The sequence below is a fragment of the Carcharodon carcharias genome, chromosome 32 (assembly GCF_017639515.1).
Source record: "Carcharodon carcharias isolate sCarCar2 chromosome 32, sCarCar2.pri, whole genome shotgun sequence".
Taxonomy (NCBI): domain Eukaryota; kingdom Metazoa; phylum Chordata; class Chondrichthyes; order Lamniformes; family Lamnidae; genus Carcharodon; species Carcharodon carcharias.
Genome location: NC_054498.1, coordinates 24,937,441 through 24,961,396, shown reverse-complemented (window position 1 = coordinate 24,961,396; position 23,956 = coordinate 24,937,441). Strand labels below are relative to the sequence as shown.

The following is a 23,956-nucleotide window of genomic DNA, read 5'->3' as shown; positions in this document are numbered from 1 at the left end:
CAAGATTCACGAGCCAAGGGCACAGAGCAAGCAGAGGTATCACTCTGATATCTGGGATTATGTCCATTGGCTCTTACTTTATCAGCACCACTGATCCAATCTCCCTGGTGAAGGTCCAGTTATATGTAGCACAACTGTAGGAAATTCTTTGAAACGGTTTTAGTCTGTTGTACTAGGAATAGAATTGTGTCAACTGATCTGTTCATCTAATGTAAACAGCACACAAGTAATCAAGAACAATAGTGCCTGTATATTTCCACAGGTTCTTCCTATGTCACCCATTTCTATTTTGTATTATCTAGCTAAACGCGTAGCCATCAGAACCGAATGACTCACTATCCAGTATCAATCATTACTTATCTGAAAGGGTAAGTAAAAACGTTATCAAGTCCAACTTGTGGTCATTAATGACTGTGTCAAACTGTTTTGGTTGCATGCTAATGGCTCTCAGACAGGGTCCAATGGGGTGACAGTGTTTAGGTCAGTGTTGTTAAAGCAGGAGCAGCAGCAAAATATTCAAACACCCCATTCCCCAATCTTCAGCCCCTACACCACCAAAACTTCCCACCCCGACTCCCCCCCCACCCCCAATCACCACTACTCCCGCGACCTCTAACCCTACTGATACGCCCAGGAGAAGATCCATGATCTGTGCGATGACCAATGACTGAGAATGCTCACTTCAAAATGTCAATGTGTTTCTTTGTTTAATATCTTTCTTCCCTATCTATTTTTAAAATGTATATTTAATCTTTCGGAATCTCTGCTGTGAATGCCAATTTGTCTTTAATTTGCAATGTTAATACTCTTACAGCTCCAGAACCTATTCTCTGAGTCACAAGGTGCTAATGGATACACACACACATCCTATGAAGTAGCAAGGGTGCGATCCAAACTGGATTAATTGTGATGACATTTTCTTTTCCCAGTTTCATCCACTTCTGGTCACCTTGGGTCTCTCTGATGCTCCAAATCAGTGTCACATCAGTCATTTCAGCACCTTCCAGACTAACTAATACCAAAGCACACCAGTCACTATCGGGGTATTCGCACAAGGGTGTCCCAAATCCAAATGGTGGGTGTGGATTTGAAAATAGTCATTCCTTCCCAAAGTGGATCTCAAGAAATAAAAGCCAATAACATTGTGCCATGAACAGACATGCTGGTTCCTCAACTAAAGAAACCACGACAAGTCTCCATGATGCCACAGGGTAACAATGTGGTTCTGCTAAGGGTCATGAGGACCCGAAACGTCAATTCTTTTCTTCTCCGCCAATGCTGCCAGACCTGCTGAGTTTTTCCAGGTAATTCTGTTTTTGTTTTGGATTTCCAGCATCCGCAGTTTTTTGTTTTTAGCTGATTGACCAATGTCCTGTCTGAATGTTTCAAGCATTCATGTTACATTCCTGTGTGTGCTACATTAGGCAAGTGTTATCCTGCGAACGTCATCAATCAGGATCCTACCCTCCTAATGACAGGTTGTACAGTTTGACTTGATCAGATGTGTTATCATTGAACTCAAAAAGTCAAAATCCATCAGTGGTGATACATGGAGGATTTCCCACCTCTTTACATGTTCCAATTGAGGTCAGCATTCAGCATTACCAGTTCAAGTGGAGATGCTTCAAGGTGCTACACATCAATCCCCTCTACTTACTCTGCCTGCACAACACGCCTCAGTCTCAACCTCACACGCAGGCCAGTGTGACATTTCCATCAGACAGCTGTCATTCTGATGGGCTCCAATAAGCAGCTTCGCCTTACGGCTCTGTGCATTCGGAGCGCCGGGAAAGCAACACCAGAACCACTTCTGTCTCTCACCTCTTCTACACATGGGACTGGATTTTTCCTATGGTGGGTGGGCAGGGCAGGAGCGGGCGGGGGAGGGCGCGGAGCCGATAGCCGGCGGCAAACGGCTGCGTGCCGCCATTTTAAGCAGGCGGGCCAATTAAGGCCTGCCCAGCGTAATGCGTGGCCGGTTGCGCTCAGCGCTACCTGTGCGGGCAGGGGGAGGAGGGAGAGTTGGGGCCAGCGCGCTTTCATGCACACACATGAAAGGGTGCAGCAATCTCCCTGAGACACGGAGCTGCTTCAGGGAGATTGAATGGATACGAAAATGAATAAAGAATGGATTTAAAAATTTATTCAAACATGTCCCCTCATATGACAGTGTCACATGAGTTGTGAAATGTTTGTAAAGGTGGGAAAGTTAATTTATTGATTTTATAAAAGCTTTAGGAAACCTCATCCCAGTTGGATGGGCAGCATTCTTAACTACTTTAATTACTTTCTTAATGGCCTTAATAGGCCGTTGACATTTCGGTGGGCACGCAGCCGACTCTGGCACGCGTCCACCGAACAAAATATCGTGATGGCGCGCGGCGATGTCGAGACGCACGCCCAACATCATTTAACATGTCAGCGTGTCGGACCCGACCCTGCACGCTGAGCGGAAGATTCTGCCCCCGAATCTGGTACTAGTCTCCCGCAGATTTACGGCATTCACCAGGAGGCAACAACAGACTCTCATCACTGCTGGAGCACTAGGGAGTGCCACTAATTCCACGAGACCTTCACATCAGGAGTCAATGAAGGGATAAACCAAGATGGATTAAAAGGCCTCACTCATCTGTGTCTATCTTCCGATCCAGCACACATTAACATTTGAATAGATGATATTTTAGTACCAGTTAGTTCAAGATGTGCTGTAGACTGCTGCCCCCTGGTGCTTTAACTGGGGGCTAAATTGGACAGTCCCTGAAAGCGGGCAATGGGATTGTAATTATCCTGCAGCCTTTCACTGCAACGAAGATAGCACACCAGCTATGTGCTCTCTGCTGATTTGAAGATTTCAGTGTGCAACCAGCACTAATCTCACTGTTGACTGGGTCACATTCCACATCAGCTGGAGGCCAATGTTGTGAGTGGCAAGCACAATTTAAAGCAAGCCCACACTAATTAAAGCTGGTTGGCAGCACTTAAACAGGAGATGCACTGCAGCTGGAACAGGCACTGGCAGCTGTGTGGAAAGTAAATCTGACTGGGGAAGCACTGAAGAATAGCTCAGCAAAGGAGAGGGCTTCAAGGTGTTTAGGCACTGAACTGGAGGCCTTGGTGACAGAAGTGGAAAGCAAGAGAGATGTCCTGTATCCACATGGGGCTGAGAATCCCTCCAGACATTCACTCAGCGAGCCAAACTCAGAGGACCTGGATATGGTGCCATAAAGCTCAACTACCTCACACGTGTGGTCAAGGTCCTACTAGACCCAGAATTGCTTGAAGTCGCCCTTCAAGGCCATCTGCAGCCTCCTCCGGTGGAATCCAGCAGCTTTCCACCAGCCATGCTGCAGCCACTGGAGCTTGGTGTAGGAACCATGTAGGATAGGCAAAGGCATACAGAAGACAAGCACTAAGAGAATAAACAAGTGTGATTGGTTGACTTTTGTATGCAAGATGACATGGTTTCATTTATAAATTTGATTTGGAATGTTTATTTTGTGCTGGATTTTATTTTTTACATTGTAACCAAGCAGTGACAGAGGGAAGGTAAAGTGTGGTTGGTGAATGAGAAATAGGGTATGTGGTTACTGGTGTCACATTCAAATGGGTTTTTTGCATAAAGGTAGGAAGGCTCTCTGGTTCGTCACCTCTCTTCTAGTTCTTCCTCATGTTCCTGCTCTTCAGCCGCTTGCAGCTTCATGGTGGTGAGGTTGTGTGTCATACAGCAGGCCATCATGGAGCTTGGCACCCAGTCTCCTGAGTACTACGGACCTCCTCGAGAGGGGTGCACACCATGTCACCAGTATTAGCCCTTATCACTCAGTTGACATGGTGGACTTCCAGAGAATAATCAGCTGCCAGGGTATTGAGCACTAACCTGCATGATTATGTATGGTAGCACACCAGCTGGACGTTGAGGGAGTGGAATCCCTTTCAGGCCCAGTATAGGGCAGAATTGAGATGCAGTGCCCGCCAAGTGATGTTGACTAATAATGCCTGCAATCCTAGCAAATCCTGATTCTGGCAAGAGGGGATTGAAGTCTCGTCAGAATTCATTGAGTAGAAAGCCTCAGTGACTCTACCTCCACAGTGGACAGCAAACAGTGAGATGTTGCAAATATCTCCAACTCCAACCTGGATGCAGCCAGGTGCATAAAAGTTGATCAAAAGAACCACCTCCCCAGTCACTGGCAATGCAGTCATGGTGCTCTATGGCCGCAGTTGTGACTGCAGCAGGTGGCAGATTTCAGTGAGAATGTTCTTACTGAAGCGCAGACAACTCACACATTGTTCCTTGCTGAGATTCAGGTAGGAGAATTACTCTCTTAATACTAGTCCAAATGGACATGATTTCTGTGAGCCCTTTTCCCCCTCCTCCTCCCTCTTCCAGCATTCTGTCCTGTTCTGCGTGGCCTCTGTTCATTCTCCCAGTCATGTGCTATTCCAAGGGGCATGCCGATCAGTGCACCCATATCTGGCAGCAACTGATTTACACAGAAGCCTTGAAGTCATCAAAAACTCCTTCAGAACCTGCCAAAACCACTTCCAGTTTGCTCTTACAACTTGAAGCCAGCCTAAAAATCACCAAATACTTATAGAATCATAACAAGAGAAGCCAAAGAGAATCAATCAGCAATTAACCTATAAGTAGTTGATGATCTTAACTTTGGTGGGAGGGGTTCCTCCTGTTGTTGAATGTTTGTTCAGCTGTACAAGGTTAACAAGAGGTTGTTTGCTGGAGCACTGAGCTTCAAAATAGTACCCCTGGTGTCAAATCAGTACCGCATGCTGATTAACATCATAATCTGCCTGCTCTACATATTCCAGGCAGACACTTAATGCACACATGCTAAAGCTTTCATCAATATGGTACATGGCCTGACTCGTCCAACAAGTACATGCAGATGCATTTTGGAGCTCTAAGCGCACTCACAGCAGCCAAAAACATTAAGCTATCAAGCCCTATTTCTCATCCAGGTCTAATTAGTTGGTCAGTGACTAATGATCATGTAGGTCTAGGCTAACGATCATCCCAGCAATCTCAGCTGAGTTCAGGTCCCAGGGCTGAGAACAAAGGGGCAGACTTTCTTGTTGCTGCTTGAATGCCTTTTGGATATGTTGGCAGCAACACAGAGGGAAATCGGGTATAGAGGAATACACCCTGGTTGCACATCAGGTCTAACCTTCCACGTTACTTAAATAGACAGGCAGAAAATCAGGCGTGATCCATTATGCAGTCATGATCATCCCCAATTGAATTTAGTCGAGCAGCAAAAAAGAATTTAGAGATGGTATGTTTGCACCAGAAAATGAGATTGAATATAAATGAGATGCCAGCACTACATGATCCAGAAACAAGAGCACTTGGAGAAGCGATGCATTAACGCATGCATATGGCACTGTTCAGCTTTGGTTTTCTAACTACAGATTCATCCAGTTCACCCAAATTAGTGAGCTATAATCAGACTGTACACCAAGATTAATAACCTCTGCAAATTTTCTTGGTACTTACACATTATTACTCGCTGGCAGCCATCTCTCAATAGAGCTGAGTTCTTCAGTCATCGCAAAAAAAAACAAACACAAACCAAACTAATACCAGCATTTTGAAGTTTTGTCCTTAAAACAATACAAAACTTGTGTCAATCTCTCAATAATGGTCCCAGGTAATCTTCCATCCAGCTAATTATAATATATACCGAATAGTTTACTTACCCGTAATCTGCTACCAAAAAAAAATACTCATAATACTGAAGTACCTAGCGTGAGGCACAGTGCACCTGAGTAGCCGTTGTCTTTAACGCTCTTTCACCTATATCTTACCACCTCAGCATGCCTGCCGCAGAGGTCCTTCCCTGCCATAAACTCAAAAGCCAATTGAAAAACATGAATAAATCATATACGATGGCCTAGAATTCCATCTCAGGTGGTGGACTCCCTGATTTTTAATTCTATTGATTGCAATTGAGCTGAATATCAAGTGCTGCTTGTAACAATACTACCTGTTTTGCACCATTACCCAAGACGAATTTCCACCCGGATATAAAGAACAGTAAACTGCAGGCAGCAAGTTCAAGAGCAAACCTCAGGGTTCTGCTGATGGACACAGAACACTGCTGGTTTAATGCACCTCCAGAGGCACCCAAAGGAACCGCCTGTAACTCAATATCACCCACCCACGATCTGACTAGTAATTTAAAACCTACAAAGTTTCTGGCGGACATTAAGTACCCGGGGACATTATTGCTGATGACACTTAACTTTCATTGGTTTCTTGAATCCCTCATTTGACTCAAATCTTTCCACATTAAACAATTGCTTGCAAAAATAAAAAGTGCTTGATACCCTGCCGCAATCTGATGAATGGTTGTTCCAACGCATTTACCGCAGTTTGACGGGCTTAGGGACCTCCACAGTTTTGTGTTTTATGATTTGCCGACTGCTGTCCTCTGTGTTGCCTGCTTTGCGAGCAAGGTTGGGGCTTGTTGCGCTCTTTCGAGAGGCCTGTGGGCTGGACAAGCCTTTCCGTTGGGCCAATGGGCTAGATTGAGGGTCCTTCCTTTGGAGCTGTGGGCTGGAATGACCCTTCCTCTGGATTTGAGGGCTGGACTGAGTTGAGTGAGCCTTCCTAGTCATCAGTGGGCTCTTTGATGTTTTTGGCTTAGCTAGTTGGAGGCTATCGATGCTTTTTAGTCCCAATGCCTCACAGTAGCGGTTACACTGATGGGCAGTGGCAAACTCTTCAATAACTGAGGAAGCACAGTTCCCTGTGAGTCCTTGATACCTGCAAAAAGAAATCCAATTAAAATTTTAAGTCTACAAATAGTGAGGGAGGAAATCGAGAGAAGGTTCCCCCACCTCCCATAATAGCAATCTTTGAGGTTATGAAAAGGTTTGATCAGCTAGACAAAGAAAAGATATTTCCACTTGTAGGGGAAACCAAATCTAGGGTTCATAAATATGATAGACACTAATCAATCCAGTAGGGAATTCAGGAGAAATTTCCTTACCTAGAGAATGGTTAGAATGTGGAACTTACCACCACTTGGAGTTTTGAGGTGAATAACACAGATGCATTGAAGGGGAAACTAGATAAATTCATGGAGGAGAAGGTTAGCTGCTATGGTTAGTTGAAGAGCGATGGGCAGGCCCATGTGGAGCATGAACATTAGAAAACACCAAATGCCTGTATATTCTATGTAATTCAATAGGCCATAAATTCTGAGCTCCCCAGTGTCAGCTGTGAGAGGGAGTGGGGGTACCGCAGAGATGCGCTGCGGAAACCCTCTTATAAGTTCCCAGGTGAGGGTTTACACAGCAATTGCCCAGAGGTGCTAACTTCCTCTGGACAATTGCCCTGCTCTGGGGATGATTGAAAATGCAATTTAGATCAATTTAACCAATAGTTACCAAGGGGACAATTTTCTCTCTGAGTCGAGTGGGCTGTGCAGGAGCAGGCGTGGGCCGGCCCGCAGTTAATTGCCGCCCGCAATCGGCTGTGTGCTACCATTTTACCCACCCAGTGTGACGCGCACCCAGAGCACTGATCGGGGGTTGGAGGGAGAGTTGGGGCCTGCGCGAAAGAGCACAGAAATCTCCCTGAGGCAGCTCCGTGCCTCAGGGAGATTTATTTCATTGTGAAAATCTGAAAAAAAGATTTGAAAAAATTAATCCGACAATGTCACATGAGCTGGGACAGGTCTATGAATTTTATTAAAAATTTTTATTAAAGTTATAAAGTCTTCATAAAACCTCATCCCGCCCGTGGTTGAGGTTCCATAAAAAATGCGAAGGCCGCCTGGCCTCTTTGCCTGCCCGCCAACCTTAAGGTTAGACGGGCAGCACTGAGAAGCAGGTAAATTAGTTAATTAATGGCTGTAATAGGCAGCCAACTCCACTGAGCGCCCGCCAAACTGAGGACTGGTATGATGCACGGTGACATCAGGACGCACGCCCGACATCACTGCACGTCATTTTACGTATCGGCGAGCAGGGCCTGCCCCTGCACGCCGACCAGAAGATTCAGGCCCAAGAAAAGGTTGGAAGAATTAAAACCCCTTCTAACTTCTGGGTAATTATTTAACGGGACTCCCCTCACACCCCCCAACAAAGCTCAGTCCACTCTCCAACCAACGAACCCCCCCCACCCCCAGCCCCTGACCTCTGACACCCCCCACGCCTGACACCCCCACCCCACTGACCTCTGACCCCTCCACCTGACCTCTGACTCCCCTGCCCCCAAACTCTGAGCACCCCATACCTCCGACCCTTCAACCTCCGAACTCTGACCCCCATAGCTGACCTCCGAACCCCCCCAACCCTCCTGTCCTCTGAACTGACCCCCCACCCACCAAATCCTATCTACTTACCTTAGACATTTACCTTCTCCCTGGTTTGTAAATTTCACTGGTCTCTTTAAACTTACCTGCTTTATGGTAGCTAGTGTCATAAAAAAGGGGGCTGTGGCTTCCTTGAATCTGCCAGAGCTGCACTTTGCTGAGGCCTAGGAGGACTCTTTAAATGCAGGCCCCAAGCAGCTCCAGTGATTGGAAGTATCAGCATAATTTTCAAAGGCAGGTAAGTAGGTATTTATTTCTTCTAATTCCTGCAGGCAGCACTCGAGTTGCAAGTTACGGCCCACTATATTCAACAGATTGAATTTTAACATCTGGATTCTGGGTCATCAATACTTCACATATTCATGATATTTGCTTTAATCTGTGAACGCTTCTGCTCATCATGCTAATGGAAGTCAATGCTTCTGTAATATTAGCTTCAAAACATTGTGAGGTCAGGTGTAGCAATGTGAAATGCCTTCTACTCTTCCTAAATAACATGCCTTCTTCAGGGTACCATCTGTTACTGCACCAGTGTGAATCTTTTCAATTCCCACTCCAGTCGTTCTGCGTAGCCTCTCTGGATTAATTTGTCAAAACCCAATGGAAACAGAAAATGCTACAATTAAACTGTGGGCCAATCAGGCTAACTATTTGGGTGACAGAGCTGTTGGTCTGACAGATCATGCCAGATAACAAACATTGGCTAATCTTTCACTTTCAGATAGCAATTAAATTCCTGTGCATTTCCAGAATTTTATGCTTCTCTTTTTCAGTTCTTGCCAATTTTAAATACCAATTTGAGTCAATTACAGTTAGTCCTAGGGTTAGGGGTTAGGATTAGGAGTTAGGGTTAGGGGTTAGGGATTAGGGGTACAGGTTAGGGTTATCTATGCCAAGGCAATGGGTTAAGATCAGTCAAGTCATTTAATTTGCATTATGCTCACCTTACTTTTAAAATTCTCATCCTCGTTTTCAAATCCTTCCATGGCCTCATCCCCTCCCTATCTTTGTAATCCCTTCCAGCCCCATAGCCCCATTGTGATATCTGCATTTCTTATGCATTCCAGATTTTGATCGCTCCAATACTGGTGGCGGTATCTTCAGCTGCCTGGCCCTAAAGTTTTCCACCTCGCTACCTGGCCCCTCTTTCGAACTGTTTCTTAAAACCCACTTGTTCTAATGTCTCCTTATGTGGCTCAAAGTCAAACTTTGTTTGAAGCGTCTTGGGACATTTAACTACATAAAATGCAAGGCGTTGTTGTTAAGTATGATAAAGAGAGGAGGCCTTTTCTTCAGTCTGATCTGGATTCAAACTTAATTTCCACTGATGAAACATGATGTTATATTGCATCCAAGCTTTATTTGGATGAATCACAATCTTGACCTACCCTTTGGAAGTTGTCGCAATCTGCACATCTGTGAGTTTCAGTCCCACTCCTGTATGGATAAGCACACAGACAGTAAAGAAGGAGGCTTACTGAGCAGCACATTTGTTCTAAAAGAAATAGACACTCTAATTGCCCGGGCTTGTGATCCAGGTGATTACCCTGGGCCATACCTTCCAGCGCTGATCTCACCACACTCAGTGAGAGGACATCTCATTCGCATGGGTCCAGTGGGAAATGCATCATAATGAATGCATCTCCAATTATCTGGTTGCTCAAGCCACCCCGCCCCCACCCCATGCCAGCAACCATTGATATGGTCCCATTAACCACTTTAGGAACGGGACTGATATGGGTAGGTTGCTTTGAAGAACTTTTAAACTCTGGAGAGGGGCAAATGGGAGCCACATTGGCCCTTGTGGATAAAAGCAAAATACTGCAGATGCTGGAAATCTGAAAGGTCCTTGTGGAGATCAGTATACTTCTACTATTGGCATCTCTGTCCCATGAGCTTTCTAAGGGACAGCTGGAGGCTCCAGCCCATATAAGGCAGGTAGGGAATGGCAGAGACCCAGCAGAAACCCTTAGAGAATTTCAGCCCCAAGTACCCCTTCTAGCAGCATGCAAATCTTCAAGAGTTCGTCTACCCCAAGTGCAAAAATTCAGGCAATCAAGCCTTAATGTTCTACTTTTCCACTAGATACCAAGAAGGGTCAGACTTTAGTAGGGTAGACCTTTCAGCTGACGGGGCAGCCCATACCAGCACAGAGTGGACAAGAAAATCGGGAAATCGAGGGGGGATGGTCCATATCATTAGAAACATGTCAGAAATTACAGAAACATTAGGCACAGGAGGCCATTCAGCCCATAATACCTGTGCTAGCCCTTTGAAAGAGCTATCCAATTAGTCCCACTCCCCCTGCTTTTTTCCCATAGCCCTGCAAATAGCTTTCTTTTCAGATACTTATCCAATTCCCATTTGAAAGTTATTATTGAATCTGCTTCCATCACCCTTTATGGCAGCACATTCAAGATTGTAATAAATCGCTATATCAAACTTATCTCATTTGGTCCCGTTGTCAATAATATTAAAGCTGTGTAACAATTAATCTTCTGTAATTCTGTGCACGGGACTGGAATCAATGACTGTAAATATTAGCAAACAAACATTTAACACTATTTACTTTGGTGATGAGGCACTGACAGAATCAGTTTAGAGTATATAAATATAGCATTCAGATGTTCAGTGTTTATTATCCAACCCATTCTGTTCTGCCTATTCCTGAGCTCAGCCCATTAAGCCAACAGAGAATTCTTAGGTATTACAACCAGAAGAACACATGGCAACTGCATTGGAGAAACACACAGTCACTGGGATCTCAGGCACAGTAATACAGTTAACAGACTGTGAGGGAGTTCAGGGGCAGGAATACATAGACACAATACACTGTGAGAGAGCTATGGCACAGGGACACAGAGTCCACACTATCAGGCATTTAAGATGGAGGAACGAACAACCAATGGTCTACATGGATGCTCCCAAAGACACCTAGATTGCCACTGACCTTGGACAAATGCAATGACACAAAAACTTCCTCGGATGGGCATTTACATACTACATAGCAAGGAATGTGGCTAAGGACATAGCCAGTAAACAACAATGGGATGAAGTGGGCTCAATAAAACACCAAATAACATGGAGGCACTGCGACTAGATGTCCAGGAATCTGAGGCAGATTAGGCCCCTTCAAACATCATTTTTCCTCAGATGAGAAATTAGATCGACACATGACCAATCAAAGCCATTGGATGGAAGCTTATCGAAGACACCTGAAATGGTACTTGACAAGTTCTTAAGAGGCATTAGTAAATAGGGTACTTTGCACATTTTTAACATTGTGCCCAGCTATGCCAAATTGGCATGTGTCCACTAAAAATAATTTAACAAGAATGTATGGGATTCATCACTAAAGAGGACAAGTTCATTGTTCACCCAATATCTATGAATATCCTCAGCCTGGTTTATTTCCTAGATCTTTTGTGTTCAGTTTCCTCTCCAAAATATGCTGGCCACTCCCAGCAAAACATCCTTTTGCTCCAGCATTTCTCAACAGAGCTGTTAATTTTGAGCAGTAATTCCCACAATATCGCAGTGGTAACAAGAGCTTTGCCTACACTAAACAACAAGACAACCCACCACAGCCATACCAACACTAGCCTACACCTACACCTAGTAACAATCTCACACTTTTTCACTTTGTTGAGAGACCTCTATCATTGTCAGTGACAAGTGCATTTTTGTTTGTGTCCAGTAAAAGAGAAAACTATTAGTGAGTTTGTATTTACAATAATGTTCAGTATCAAAGGCATATATCAGTGAGATTTTATTCGATCATGATATGTGGCCATCGCTGGCCAAACCAGCATTTACTGTCTATCCTTAATTGCCCTCGAGAAGGTGGTGGTGAGCTGCCTTCTGAACTACTGCAGTTCATGTGGTGCTGGCACACTCACAGTGCTGTTAGGGAGTAAGTTCCAGGATTCTAACCCAGCAACAGTGAAGGAACAGCAATATAGTTCCAAGTCAGGATGGTGTGTGACTTGGAAGGGAACTTGCAGGTGGTTATGTTCCCATGTATCCCCTGACATTGTCCTTGATAGAGGTCGTAGGTTTGGAAGGTGCAGTGGAAGGAGCCTGGACGAGTTGCTGCAGTGCATATTGTAGATGGTACACACCGCTGCTGCTGTGCGTCAGTGGTGGAGGGAGTGAAAGTTTGTGGATAGGGTGCTGATCAAGAGGGCTGCCTTGTCCTGGATGGTGTCAAACTTCTTGAGTGTTGTTAGAGTTGAACTCATCCAGGCAAGTAGGGAATATTCCATCATACTTCTGACCTGTGCCTTGTAGATGGTGGATAGACTTTGGGGAGTCAGGTCAGGAGGTGAGTTACTTGCTACAGGCCTCTGACCTGCTCTTGTAGTCACAGTATATATGGTCCAGTTAAGTTTTTGGTCAAATGGCAATCCCCCCAGGGCATTGATAGTGGGGGATCCAGTGAAGCAATGCCATTGAACATCACGGGGAGTTGTTTAGATTCTATCTTGATGGAGATGGTCATTGCCTGGCATTTGTGTGGCATGAATGTTACTTGCCACTTATCAACCTAAGCCTGAATGTTGTCCAGATCTTGCTGCATATGGATTCAGACTGCTTCAGTATCTGAGGAGTTGTGAATGGAGCTGAACATTGTACAATCATCAGCAAACATCCCCACCTCTGACCTTACAATGAAGGCAAGGTGAGTGATAAACAGCTGAAGGTGGCTGCAGATCCTTTTGCTTGTTTTGGGGGGCTGTTTATGATATTGCTACTTTTGGAGCTACTCTGAGGAACTCCTGCAGCAATGCACTGGGCTCCTTGGTCAAATGCTGCCTTGATGTTAAGAGCAGGCATTCTCACCTCACATCTTGAATTCAGCTCTTTTGTCCATGTTTGGATCAAGGCTGGAATGAAGTCTTTTGCTGAGTGGCCCTGATGGACCACAAACTGAGCATCAGTGAGCAGGTTATTGCTGTGTAAATGCCACTTGATAGCACAGCTGACATCTTCCATCACTTTGCTTATGGTTGTGAGTAGATTGATGTATTAATATTATTCTACAGCATAGGCTGCCTCATTAATTAATCTATTTTTACATGGTTGTAAAGCAGATACTGGTGATGAGTGTATTTTTGTTGCTGTATATGAAGGATGAGGCTGCATTTATATTGCTGCATAGCAGATGGCTTGTAAAATTTCTTTGAATTTACACCACTGTACAGTGAAGGAGTGTGATCACTGGTGTGGTAATTGCATTTCTCTAAAGACTGGTCTGTTCCTACAATGCTCTACCATCAAGGAATCTATTTTTATTTCTGGGGAGTCGGTGAATGGTCTGTAATCGCACTGCTGTCAAGTACAGGTTGCCTGGCAGCAGTACTTAGTGAGTAATCTGATCTTTCTGCATGGTGCAATTTTAACCCTACCTTGTAAGTCAGCTATTAGCAAATTGCCATTTGTCCATTGGTAAATCCAGTGTTGAAAGGTGTGACACTTCTGTCCAATTTCAGACTCTGACAGATTCTTGCTCTTGTCTTCCATTGAATACTTTGTGAATTGCCCATTCAAATCTTTCTCAATAGTTGCGTAAGGGATATTGTTGGCAGGGCGATACAGCAAGTGCAATGGAATTACCCTGGAAACGAAAATCAGAGTAAGGAACAACTGATTGACAGAAATCTTTTGAAAATACAGAAAAGCAAATATTGGAATTGATTGTGCACAGAAACACTCACTCTGGCACTGGGCCAAAGGCTTCAATCACCCGAGCCTCAGCTGCAAATATTTTGCTGTATTCTCTTGCTGTGTTTTGAAGCTTACATTCCTGTAAATTCAAAAAGGAAATTACAGGTTCAAAATGTTATCACAAACAACAGTATCAGCACATTCCTCCACACTAAGCCTCACAGCTTTGGTTAACCATGTTGTTGTCAGGGATGGGAAATTATAATTACAGTGAGGAGGGACCTGAGATGTTCCACACCAACAGAAAAGGCTAAGAAGAGAGTTAATAGAGTTTTCCTTCAAACAGTGAATCGGAAAAAAATGTTTCCTCTGGTTGAAGAGTCACAGCTAGGGTTGGAGTGGGGGAGGAGAGGGTCACAAGAGTGAGGAGAGATACATACCACCACTAGGCCCCATTTTGATGAACAGATTCTAATCTCCAGAAAACTGAAATATTATCCAATTGTTTATATCCGCCTTATTTGTTTTGAAAACATTTTAACTTAAACAGTGAGTGTGATCACATCATAAAAACTGGCTTTATGGAGGTCCTGATCTCAGCAGATTCTTGTTGGTCTTCCAGTGCAAAGAGCTGTTAACTAACCAAGTATTGGAGACTGGCACATTCCAAGGTCCAGGACTCCATGCTGAGGGATACACTAAAGCTTGGGGCAGCAAAGGCTCAATGGGGAAAGGTCATTGTCTAAGGCCCTCCTACCAAAGAGAGACTGGAAGCTATGTAAAATCTCTCGGACTATACGCACCAGAGAATGATTGACATGAAATGTAAATGGGCATTGTAAATATAATCTGTAATTGTAAGTGTAGTGATGCACCTCATGTACTGTACTGAAGGAAACTGATCTGTAATGTACGTTATGTAATGTCAAAGTTGAACTGCGATGAAATGTGCCTTTACAAATTTTATGAATAAGATACATTTTTTGAAAAAAAAGCACAGGACTAGTGATTATCATCTTATAAAATCCAGAAGATACATTCAGATGTAGAAGGTTCTTTGGTTCAAATGACCTCAAATATTCAGAATATCAACCCTACTATGGGAGATGGGGGAAGCAGAAATACAGTAATTCTATGGGGATTCCCAACAGAAGTTTTTTGATATACCTCAGGGGTGGAGAACCTACAGCCCGTGGGCTGGACCTGGCCTGTTGCTCAATTTTGTCTGGCCCTCAGCAAGATTTCTAAAAATAGCCCTATGACGGCAGCACCTTCAAAATAGTATTTATCATCATTGTTACGAATTTGCTTTGGATAAAAATGTCAGTTAAATTACTATAATAATATTCGACAATTTCATGTTCAAATTCAGCCAGCGCATTAAAACAGTGGGTAAGCTGTTCTCTCTAAAAAATCTAATTAAGTTGATTCTTATGTGTGTGTGGTCTGCAACTGATTCTGTCTATGTGTAAATGGCCCGTAATAAGAAAAAGGTTCCCCGCCCCTGATATAACTAAACATCCCCACCTAGAAGAACCCCTTACCTGCATAGTGATATCATGGTTTCTTTCAATAAGGCCATTTTCACCTTTGGTCCCATAAGAAATGTAGTTCCGCACTTTGACAATACAAGTAGCACCAGATTCGAATATCGGCTCCAATCCATAGATAACCTTCGCCCGGCTAGCTTTACGCCGAAATCCATCACCAAAATGCAGCTCCTTTGTCATAATTCTGCCAAAGAGTTTGCTGCCCCAGAACCCTTCATCAGTTAAACCTTTGGTGATCAACATGGGTGTCATCTCGATTTCTTCGCCCACTATAACACAGAACCAAAGCAGTGCAGACGCACTGGATTATAAACAATGACAGAGCTGCGATTATGAGGGACATGTTAGGGAGGTGATTGGGAGTTTGTACCTTACCTTCTACGTCTTCTCTTGAAATAAATCGAGACAACGCTGCAGCAACAAACAAACCAGTTAGATTTTCATTCAAAACACAGCGACACTTTGCACAGTAGGGACAAAAAATGAAACAAAGAGAGACTGGCGTTTCTATTGAGCCTTTCACAGCCCCACGATGTCCCACATCCCCTAATAGCCGCTGAAATACTGTTTGAAGCGCAGTCACTTGTTGAATTTTTGAAAATGCAGCAGCCAATTTGTGCACAGCAAGCTCCCACAAACAACAATATGCCAATGGCCACACAATCTGTTTTAGGTGTTGGTTGAGGTATAAATTTATCTTACTTATTCATGGGATGCAGGCATCTCTGGCTGGGCCAGCATTTATTGCCCATCCCTAATTTCCCTTTTGAGAAGGTGGTGGTGAACTGCCTTCTTGAACCACTGCAACCCAGCGACAGTGAAGGAAACAGTGATATATCTCCAAGTGAGTTTGGAGGGGAACTTCCAGGTGGTGGTGTGGCAGAGCTCCCCTGAGAAATATTGCCATGGGAATCTATTATCTTACCTAACTCCATGTACCCGCCTTTTCCCCATATCCCTTAACAGAAATCTATCAATCTCAGATTTAAAATCTCAGCATTAACTGTGGTTGGCAGAAGAGAGTTCCAAACTCCTGGCATCCTTTGTGTATAATGCATCTCCTCAGCTTACACTTGCCACAGTCCCTCTTATGGTGGCTTCAGGAAGGCATTCTGACAGCTGGCAGTTCAAATAATCTAGTTTTCCTACATTCTCCTTCCCCTCTTAACGAAAGACTGCGCGCCACCTCACACAGTTCTGTAATGGGTATAACATTTCACTTACCTTCACTGCTGACGAGAAAATCCGTGGCGTCAGAACCATATTCATTCTCCACAACACATTTGTAAACTCCACAGTCCTTTGCTGAGGCCTGTACAATTGCCAGTGACACTTGACTCTCGTCGCCAACACTGAAGAAACGCAGCAAGCAAATGATTAGACTGCACTGGCAGTAAATACCTCAGGCCAAGGAATCATTTCCTCAGAGACCATTCACCTAGACAGGAAAATTCTTTGTTGGCCTATTTTCCTGCAGTGCAGTTCAAACTGGAAAGGGGCACAAACTTCAAGCTCCTCGTCACTCAGTGAAGCCTTTTTTAAAGAGCATCAACAGCTTGGAGGCTTGACCTTCCTGAAGCTAGCCTTTTCCTAAGTCTGAAAGCACTGTTTGTTACCTTATGATCATATCAGCGGCTCCATTGGTGTGAAGACACAATGGGCAGAATTTTTACCTCAAGTGCAAAATGATGCACGTTGACATCAGGCAAGTGTCCCGATGTCAACGTGCAGTCGCGTGATATTTCGGCGCGCCCACTAAAAACTAAAAGGCTTATTAAGGCCATTAACAAGGTCATTGAAACAAATTTTTTGCTGCCCGTCCAACCTTATGGTTGACGGGCAGGCGGTAAGGCCAAGTGGCCTTTGCATTTTTTTGGAAACCTCATCCACGGGGGGGATGAGGTTTCCAACATCAAATAAAAATAAAATTAAACTTTTAAAGTTTCATTTATAAAATGACCCTACTCATGTGACAGTCACGAGGGGACACGTTTTATAATATTTTAAAAATTTTTATTTATCATTTTTATAACTGTTCATCTCCCTGAGGCAGCTCTGTGCCTCAGGGAGATTTTCAAGCGCACACTCACGCGCATGCGTGAAGTCCGCACTCGCCCTCCTACCTTGCCCGCCCAAGTTTCACGCTGGGCAGGCCTTAATTGGCCCACCAGTCATGAAATCGCGGTCCGATCCCGATCGCAGGCAGTGGACAGCTTCCCGACAACCCCCGCCAAGCCTGCCCAACAAGGGCAAAATTATATTGAATGTGTGCATTACTTTGAACACAAGTATGTGTGAAAGAGCATAGCTGGAAAGATTTCCCATTTTCAGAGGGGCTAAGGAGGTCCTGCTATAGGAAGGGCAGTTAAGGACTTTGGCTCTCACTGGCTCCCACATGCTGTAGAACTGTAGCCTCCTGTTAAAGAGCAGGCACAGAACACCATGGCTTGGAGTAGCAGGAGGCGTGAATACAGTTTCCCCAGTCTGTAGGTGCAAATGCAACAGAAATGAGGTGAGAGGATGTTGCAAGTTTCATTTAAATGGGTCAATTATTTAAATAAGCAAAGTGAGTATTGATGCCATTGTGTGGGCCATTGGGTTGGAAGCAGGCAATACATCCAGCAGTCAGAACAAATTACAGAGACTATTTACATTATTTATTGTGTAATGAAGCAGGGTTAATTAGGTAGTAGTAAAAGATCCACTGGGAAATAGTGATCATAACACCATTCAATTCCATGTTAAGTTTGAAAGTGACATGTTCCAATCATAAACATGAATCTTAAACTTAAACAAAGCCAATTACATAGGTGTAAGCTATTTGGGTAAATAGACAAAGACATATGGAGCAGTGGGAAACTTTTAAAGAAACAATTCAAAATTTTCATCCATTGAAAAATAAAGCCTCACTGAGAAAGACCCATCTGTGGCTCACTCAGGAACTTAAGGATAGTATTGGATTAAAAGAAGAACCTTACAAAGTTGCAAAAAACAGTAGCAAGTCTGAGGATTGGGAGCGTTTTAGAAATCAGCAGAGGGCCATTAAAAAGTTGATATAAACGGAAAAAATAGAATGAGAGCAAACTAGCCAGAAATATAAAAAACAGATTGTCAGAGCTGTTATAAGTATATAAGGAGGGGGAGAGTAGTTAAAATAAACATAGGTCCCCTTAGGAGCAGAGACAGCGGAAATTATCATGGGGAATGAGGAAATGGCAGGGGCATTGAACGTAACTGTCTTCACATTAAAAGACACAAGTTTCATACCAGAAACAGACGGTAACCTAGGAGCTAAAAAGTGAAAAGAAATTAGATAAGGAAATTAATATCAGCAGAGAAAAAGTATTGGCAAAACTTAAGGGACTAAAATCCGACAAATCTTTGGGATCTGACTGCCAACACCCTAGGGTTGTAAAAGAGATAGCTACAGAGATAATGGGTGTGCTGACTATGATTTTTCAAAATTCCATAGATTTGGGAATGGTCCCATTAGATTGGAAGTTGGCAAATGTTACACACTTATCAAGAAAGGAGAGAGAGAGAAAACAGTGAACTACAGGCCAGTTAGCCTATCATCAATTGTTGGGAAAATGCTGGAATCTATTATTAAGAAAACCTTAACAATGCACTTAGAAAAAGCATAGTATGATTAGAACAAGTCAGCATGGTTTTACGAAAGGTAAAACTTTTGACAAATTTATTAAGAGTTTTTTGAGGATGTAACTAGTAAGGTAGATAAAGGGGAACCAGTAGATGTAGTATACTTAGTTTCCAAAAGGCATTCAATAAGGTGTCACACAAAAGCAAGGGCTCATGGAGTTGTGGTAATATTTTATTGAAAGAGGATTAGTTAATGGATAGAAAGCAGAGTGGGCATAAACAGGGCTTTTCAAGATGGCAGGCAACAAAGTGCTGCAAGGATCAATGCTGGGGCCTCAGCTATTTACAATCTATATTAATGACTAAGAGACTAATGTATCAAGGTTTGCTGATGATACCAAGCTAGGTAGGAAAGTAAGTCGTGGGGAGGACGCAGAGAGGCTGCAAAAAGATATAGACTGATTAAGTGAGTGGGCAATAAGAAGGCAGATGGATTATAATGTAGAGAAGTGTGAAGTTATTCACTTTGGTCGTAGGAATAAAACATGCAGAATATTTTTTAAAAGGTGTGAAACTTGTAAGTGTTGATGTCCAAAGAGACCTGGGTGTGCTTCTACAAGGAACGCAGAAAGTTAGCATGCAGGTACAACAAGAAAGTAGGAAGGCAAATGGCATGTTGACCTTTATTCAAGGGGATTGGAATACAAGAATAAAGAAGTGTTGCTGCAATTGTACAGGGTTTTGGTGAGACCACATCTGGAATACTGGGCAGAATTTTCTGGATGGCGGGGGGACGGAGTGGGAGGAGGCGCGAACAGGCGCAGACCTGATCACCACTCACTGTCAGGTCCGCGCCACCATTTTACGTGGGTGGGCCAATTAAGACCCGCCCAGCGTACTTCATGACTCCCATGCATAGCGGGAGTGGGCGGGCGGTAGCGGGTCCAATGGCAACCCGGCGGCCTGGGTAACGGAAGGTCTGGCTGCTTTGGAAAGGCTGCTCACAATGGCTGGGCGAAGGGCTCTGCGGGGGGGGGGGGGCGGCCAATGAGGGTTATGCAAGTCCAGAGGGTAAGCCATCGAGGCAGACCAGGCCGGAGGGTAGGGCGAGAGAGGCCAGTGTGCCCCTCATTTTTCTGATGACTGCCTTGCTGCCCTCCTCAAGGAGGTGGCAGCACGGCGGGAGGTGCTGGTTCCCCAGGACGGGAGGAGGAGGCCCCCCCCACATGACGAAACATGCCTGGGAGGAGGTGGCGGAGGTGGTGAGCTCCCGCGACGTGGTGTGGCGCCCCTGGATCCAGTGTCGCAAGCGCTTCAACGACTTGTTGTGCTGTGGAAGGGTGAGGACAATGTTGGTCACTTAACCCAATAGGCTGGCTTTCCCCCCTCGCTGCCCACCTCCTCCAACCAAGTCTGAGTGTAGTGACTGCACTGAATCATTGACGGCATGTGTGCTTTGCTGGGTGGGCCAGCAGATATTGCCCATGCTGAGGTCAGCCTGAGAGGTGGTGAAGAGATGGGTTCTGCGCCCGCAGCATGTGGTACACTAAGACCCACATGACTGTTTTGGGGGCAACCTGAAGGAGCTGCACCCAGGCGCAGTGCTGGAACTCCAGGACATGTCCAGGTCAGGGTGATGACATGCTGGGAGGGGAGCTTCAAGGTGGTATGGCAACGAACCATCTGCTGCCCTCTGCGCTCCACGTGCTTGTGCCTCCTTGCTATGGAAGGATATACCGTGTGTGCCTAATGTGATGTAGGCAGCATGTGGCGGGGTGGGGGGTGATTGGGGAACAGGCCCAGCACCTTTTGTGTGAGTGTTCAGCAGCAGCGGGGTGAGGAGGCACTGAAGCCCTGATATGTCCCACTCTGGTTGGGGTGGGCTGTGCAGACACACAGTCCGTGTGCAATTTGCAGAAAGCAATGCATTTCTCTCATTTTCAGGAGAAGAATGCACATAATACTGCAGCGCTTGTGAGGACTGGCGATGGCCATTCTCAGCCGGTTTAAGCAGGAGGCCCCGGATTTAGAGAGGCGCCGTGCGCCCAGGTCCACTGGTGTCGGTGAGGCTGGGGTGCCACGGCCAGGTATGTTCGCCCAGCAGTGAGGTCAGCATTGTTCTCCCAACAGCCATAGCAGTGCTGAACGTTAAATGATTTAATTTTGCAACATGGCTCAACCATTGCTTATGGAAGGATGAGCGCATAATGATCCGGAGGACAGGAGTGCACTTTGTCACTGTCTCCACATTAACTCATCCTAAGTCTTTGTTCTTCCTTTCAGCATCAGAGGAGCAGGGCCGGGAGGAGGAGCAGCAGAGGCTCCCTCTCGCACCTGAGGGCTCTGAAGCCTCACCAGCATCACACCATCTCTGCCAGGCAGGCACCAGCGCAGATACTAGCACCTCGGTGGGAATTTGAACATCGGCTAGTGTGCTGGGGCACAGCGGTGAGGTCACTTCACAGTCGCTGGAGGAGCTGACAGAGACATAGAGTGCCCATGGCACTAGCAGTCGGAGGACTGCAGGGGACTAGACACATGCTCAGTCGGTGCCTGATGATGTGTTTCTGGACACGTCCACGATGCAGCAGGGACGGGAAATGCGGCTGGGTGTGCGAGAGCATCTGGGGGAGATACATGAGATACTATGTTTGGCTTGGTCTCCGTGCTGAAGGAGTCTAAACGGACGATCGCCGAAGCAATGAGCCACATGCGTCCTCCATGGAGAGAGTGGTGACTCTAGTGGAGAGGCTCCTCTAGGAGACCCATCAGGGCTTCCTGGGGATGTGCTCTGACCAGCAAGCCCTCACACTGGCATTGCCATCAGCCGGGAGATGGTCTGGACACCAAGTTTCCCAGCTCAGTGCCCAACCATCCATGGTGAGCAGAGAAGTCTGAAGCGACCTCATGTCGGTGCAGCAGCTGCCTGTCGTCTCTGTGGGCACCTCTCACAACGCTCCGGATGAGGCTGTGATGACTGGGGAGATGCCAGCTGTGGAACTGGCAGATCCCTCCCAGGCAGGGCCAGCACAGTCTCCATGGGCCAGAGGACGACCGTCAAGATCATCAAGGCCAACAAGACAGTAGAGTCAGCAGGCTGTCTCAGACGCCACTCCCAGTGATGGGGCACCACCAAGACATAGCACCGTGAAATGTAAGCATAAGCCACCATGGGTTTATCACTGGTGCTTTTGTGTTGGTCCGGGATGAGGCCTTTATGATTTACTTTGAATGGAATATCATTGTCATTTTTTTGGCTTAGGTTTCTTCACTTGTGATATTAAATTCAGACATGGCTGAGAGAACCTCTTTTCCTCTGCAAGTGTATGGTTTCCAAAAATGTTAGGAGTGCTTTGTGGGACATTCAGCTTTATTAATAAGGCCCTTAGTTACTGTTCCTAACCTGGCAGATTTGGCACTTAGGTATTGAGTATGGAGCCTTGTCCTGGAGGCCCATAGTGCTAGCTGAAGGTTTGTTGGATTAATGCCTCCCGGGTGTCCCTGCCTCCTTGCAGTATGCCCGGGTCAGCGTCTACCCCCCCAGTGATTCCCTGTGCATGCTCATCCTCGGACTCACTGCTGGACTCATCGTGTGCATCCACAGCCACTGCATCGACGTCTTCATTGTCCACTGCGTCCCCCCTTTCCAGCACAAGATTGTGGACAGCGCAGCATGCAACCACTATCACTGTCACTCGATCTGGGGGTAATGGAGCGGTCCAGGCATCAGAAGCGCGTCTGAGAAGACCGATGGCTCTCTCCACCATAGCCTTGTGGAGCTGTGGCTCCTATTGTACCACTGCTCAGTTTCTGATATTGGATGGCGGAGAGGCGTCATGAGCCACCTTCTGATGGGAATAGCCCTTGTCACCCAGCAGCCATCCATCAAACCGGGCTGGAGCACTGAAGAGCCCCGGCACCTGGGAGTGTCTGAGGATGCAGGCGTCATGGGAGCTGCCTGGGTACCTTGCACAGACTTGTAGCATCAGCATCCTGTGATCACACACTATCTACACGTTCACGGAGTGGAAGCCCTTCCTGTTGACAACTGGGTTCACCTGCTGGCACCTTGATGGCCACATCTGTACAGTCTATTGTACCCTAGACGCGGGGGAAGCCTGCAATGGCCGCGAAGCCTCTGGTTCGCTGTGTCCAGCTTGCCTGGTTCCAACAGAAGTGGATGAAGGTCAATGCATGCCTGAACAGAGCACCTCTATCCTGCTTGACACAAGTATGAACAGCTGATTGGGAGACACCGCAAAGATCACCCACCGAGCCCTGGAAGGAGTCAGAGGCATAGAAGCTGAGGGCAGCTGTGACCCTTAGAGCCGCTGGCATGGAGTGGCCACCCACACAGTTAGCGAAGATCTCAGGCCCAATCATCTGACAGATATAGTTGACTGTCTCCCTTGAGAGACGGAGCCTCCTTTGGCACTGCATCTCAGACATTTTGAGGTAGCTGCTTTGCTGCCTGTAAACCCTGGCAGCAGGATAGTGGCGTCTTCTGCAGCCCCTTCCGCCTTGGTCCACCTCTTGGCCCTGCACCCCTTGTGCCTGCGCCTATATTCCCAAAGATGGCTCTCCTGGAGGCTGAATGTGCACTCCTGGCCTCCTCCCCCTTCTAGCCCTCCCTCCCTCCTCAGAGGAGGTGCCTCCAGTGGACAGTTCGGCTCCCATTCCCAGGCTAAGAAAAGGCTTCCTGAAACCAAAAAAGATTTCTCACTGTAGCGTGCTGACCTGAAGGTTAAGAGTCCAGACAAAGGAGCTGGTGTGCGTTTTGAAGTATTGCAGATCACATAG

General features: G+C 45.8%; 1 protein-coding gene across 1 annotated transcript in view; it reads right to left on the bottom strand.

Annotated features, from left to right (window-relative positions):
* Nucleotides 1-6,077: 6,077 nt before the first annotated feature.
* alpk3a (alpha-kinase 3a) overlaps nucleotides 6,078-23,956 on the bottom strand; it is a 72,764-nt gene continuing 54,885 nt past the window's right edge. Inside the window, exons 7-13 of the mRNA XM_041178376.1 lie at nucleotides 16,781-16,908; nucleotides 15,932-15,967; nucleotides 15,551-15,825; nucleotides 14,057-14,145; nucleotides 13,748-13,956; nucleotides 9,728-9,776; nucleotides 6,078-6,784 (exon numbers count right to left, since the gene is read on the bottom strand). Coding sequence (XP_041034310.1) covers nucleotides 6,382-6,784; nucleotides 9,728-9,776; nucleotides 13,748-13,956; nucleotides 14,057-14,145; nucleotides 15,551-15,825; nucleotides 15,932-15,967; nucleotides 16,781-16,908 — 1,189 coding nt within the window. The 3' untranslated portion in view covers nucleotides 6,078-6,381. The remainder of the gene's footprint in view (nucleotides 6,785-9,727; nucleotides 9,777-13,747; nucleotides 13,957-14,056; nucleotides 14,146-15,550; nucleotides 15,826-15,931; nucleotides 15,968-16,780; nucleotides 16,909-23,956) is intronic.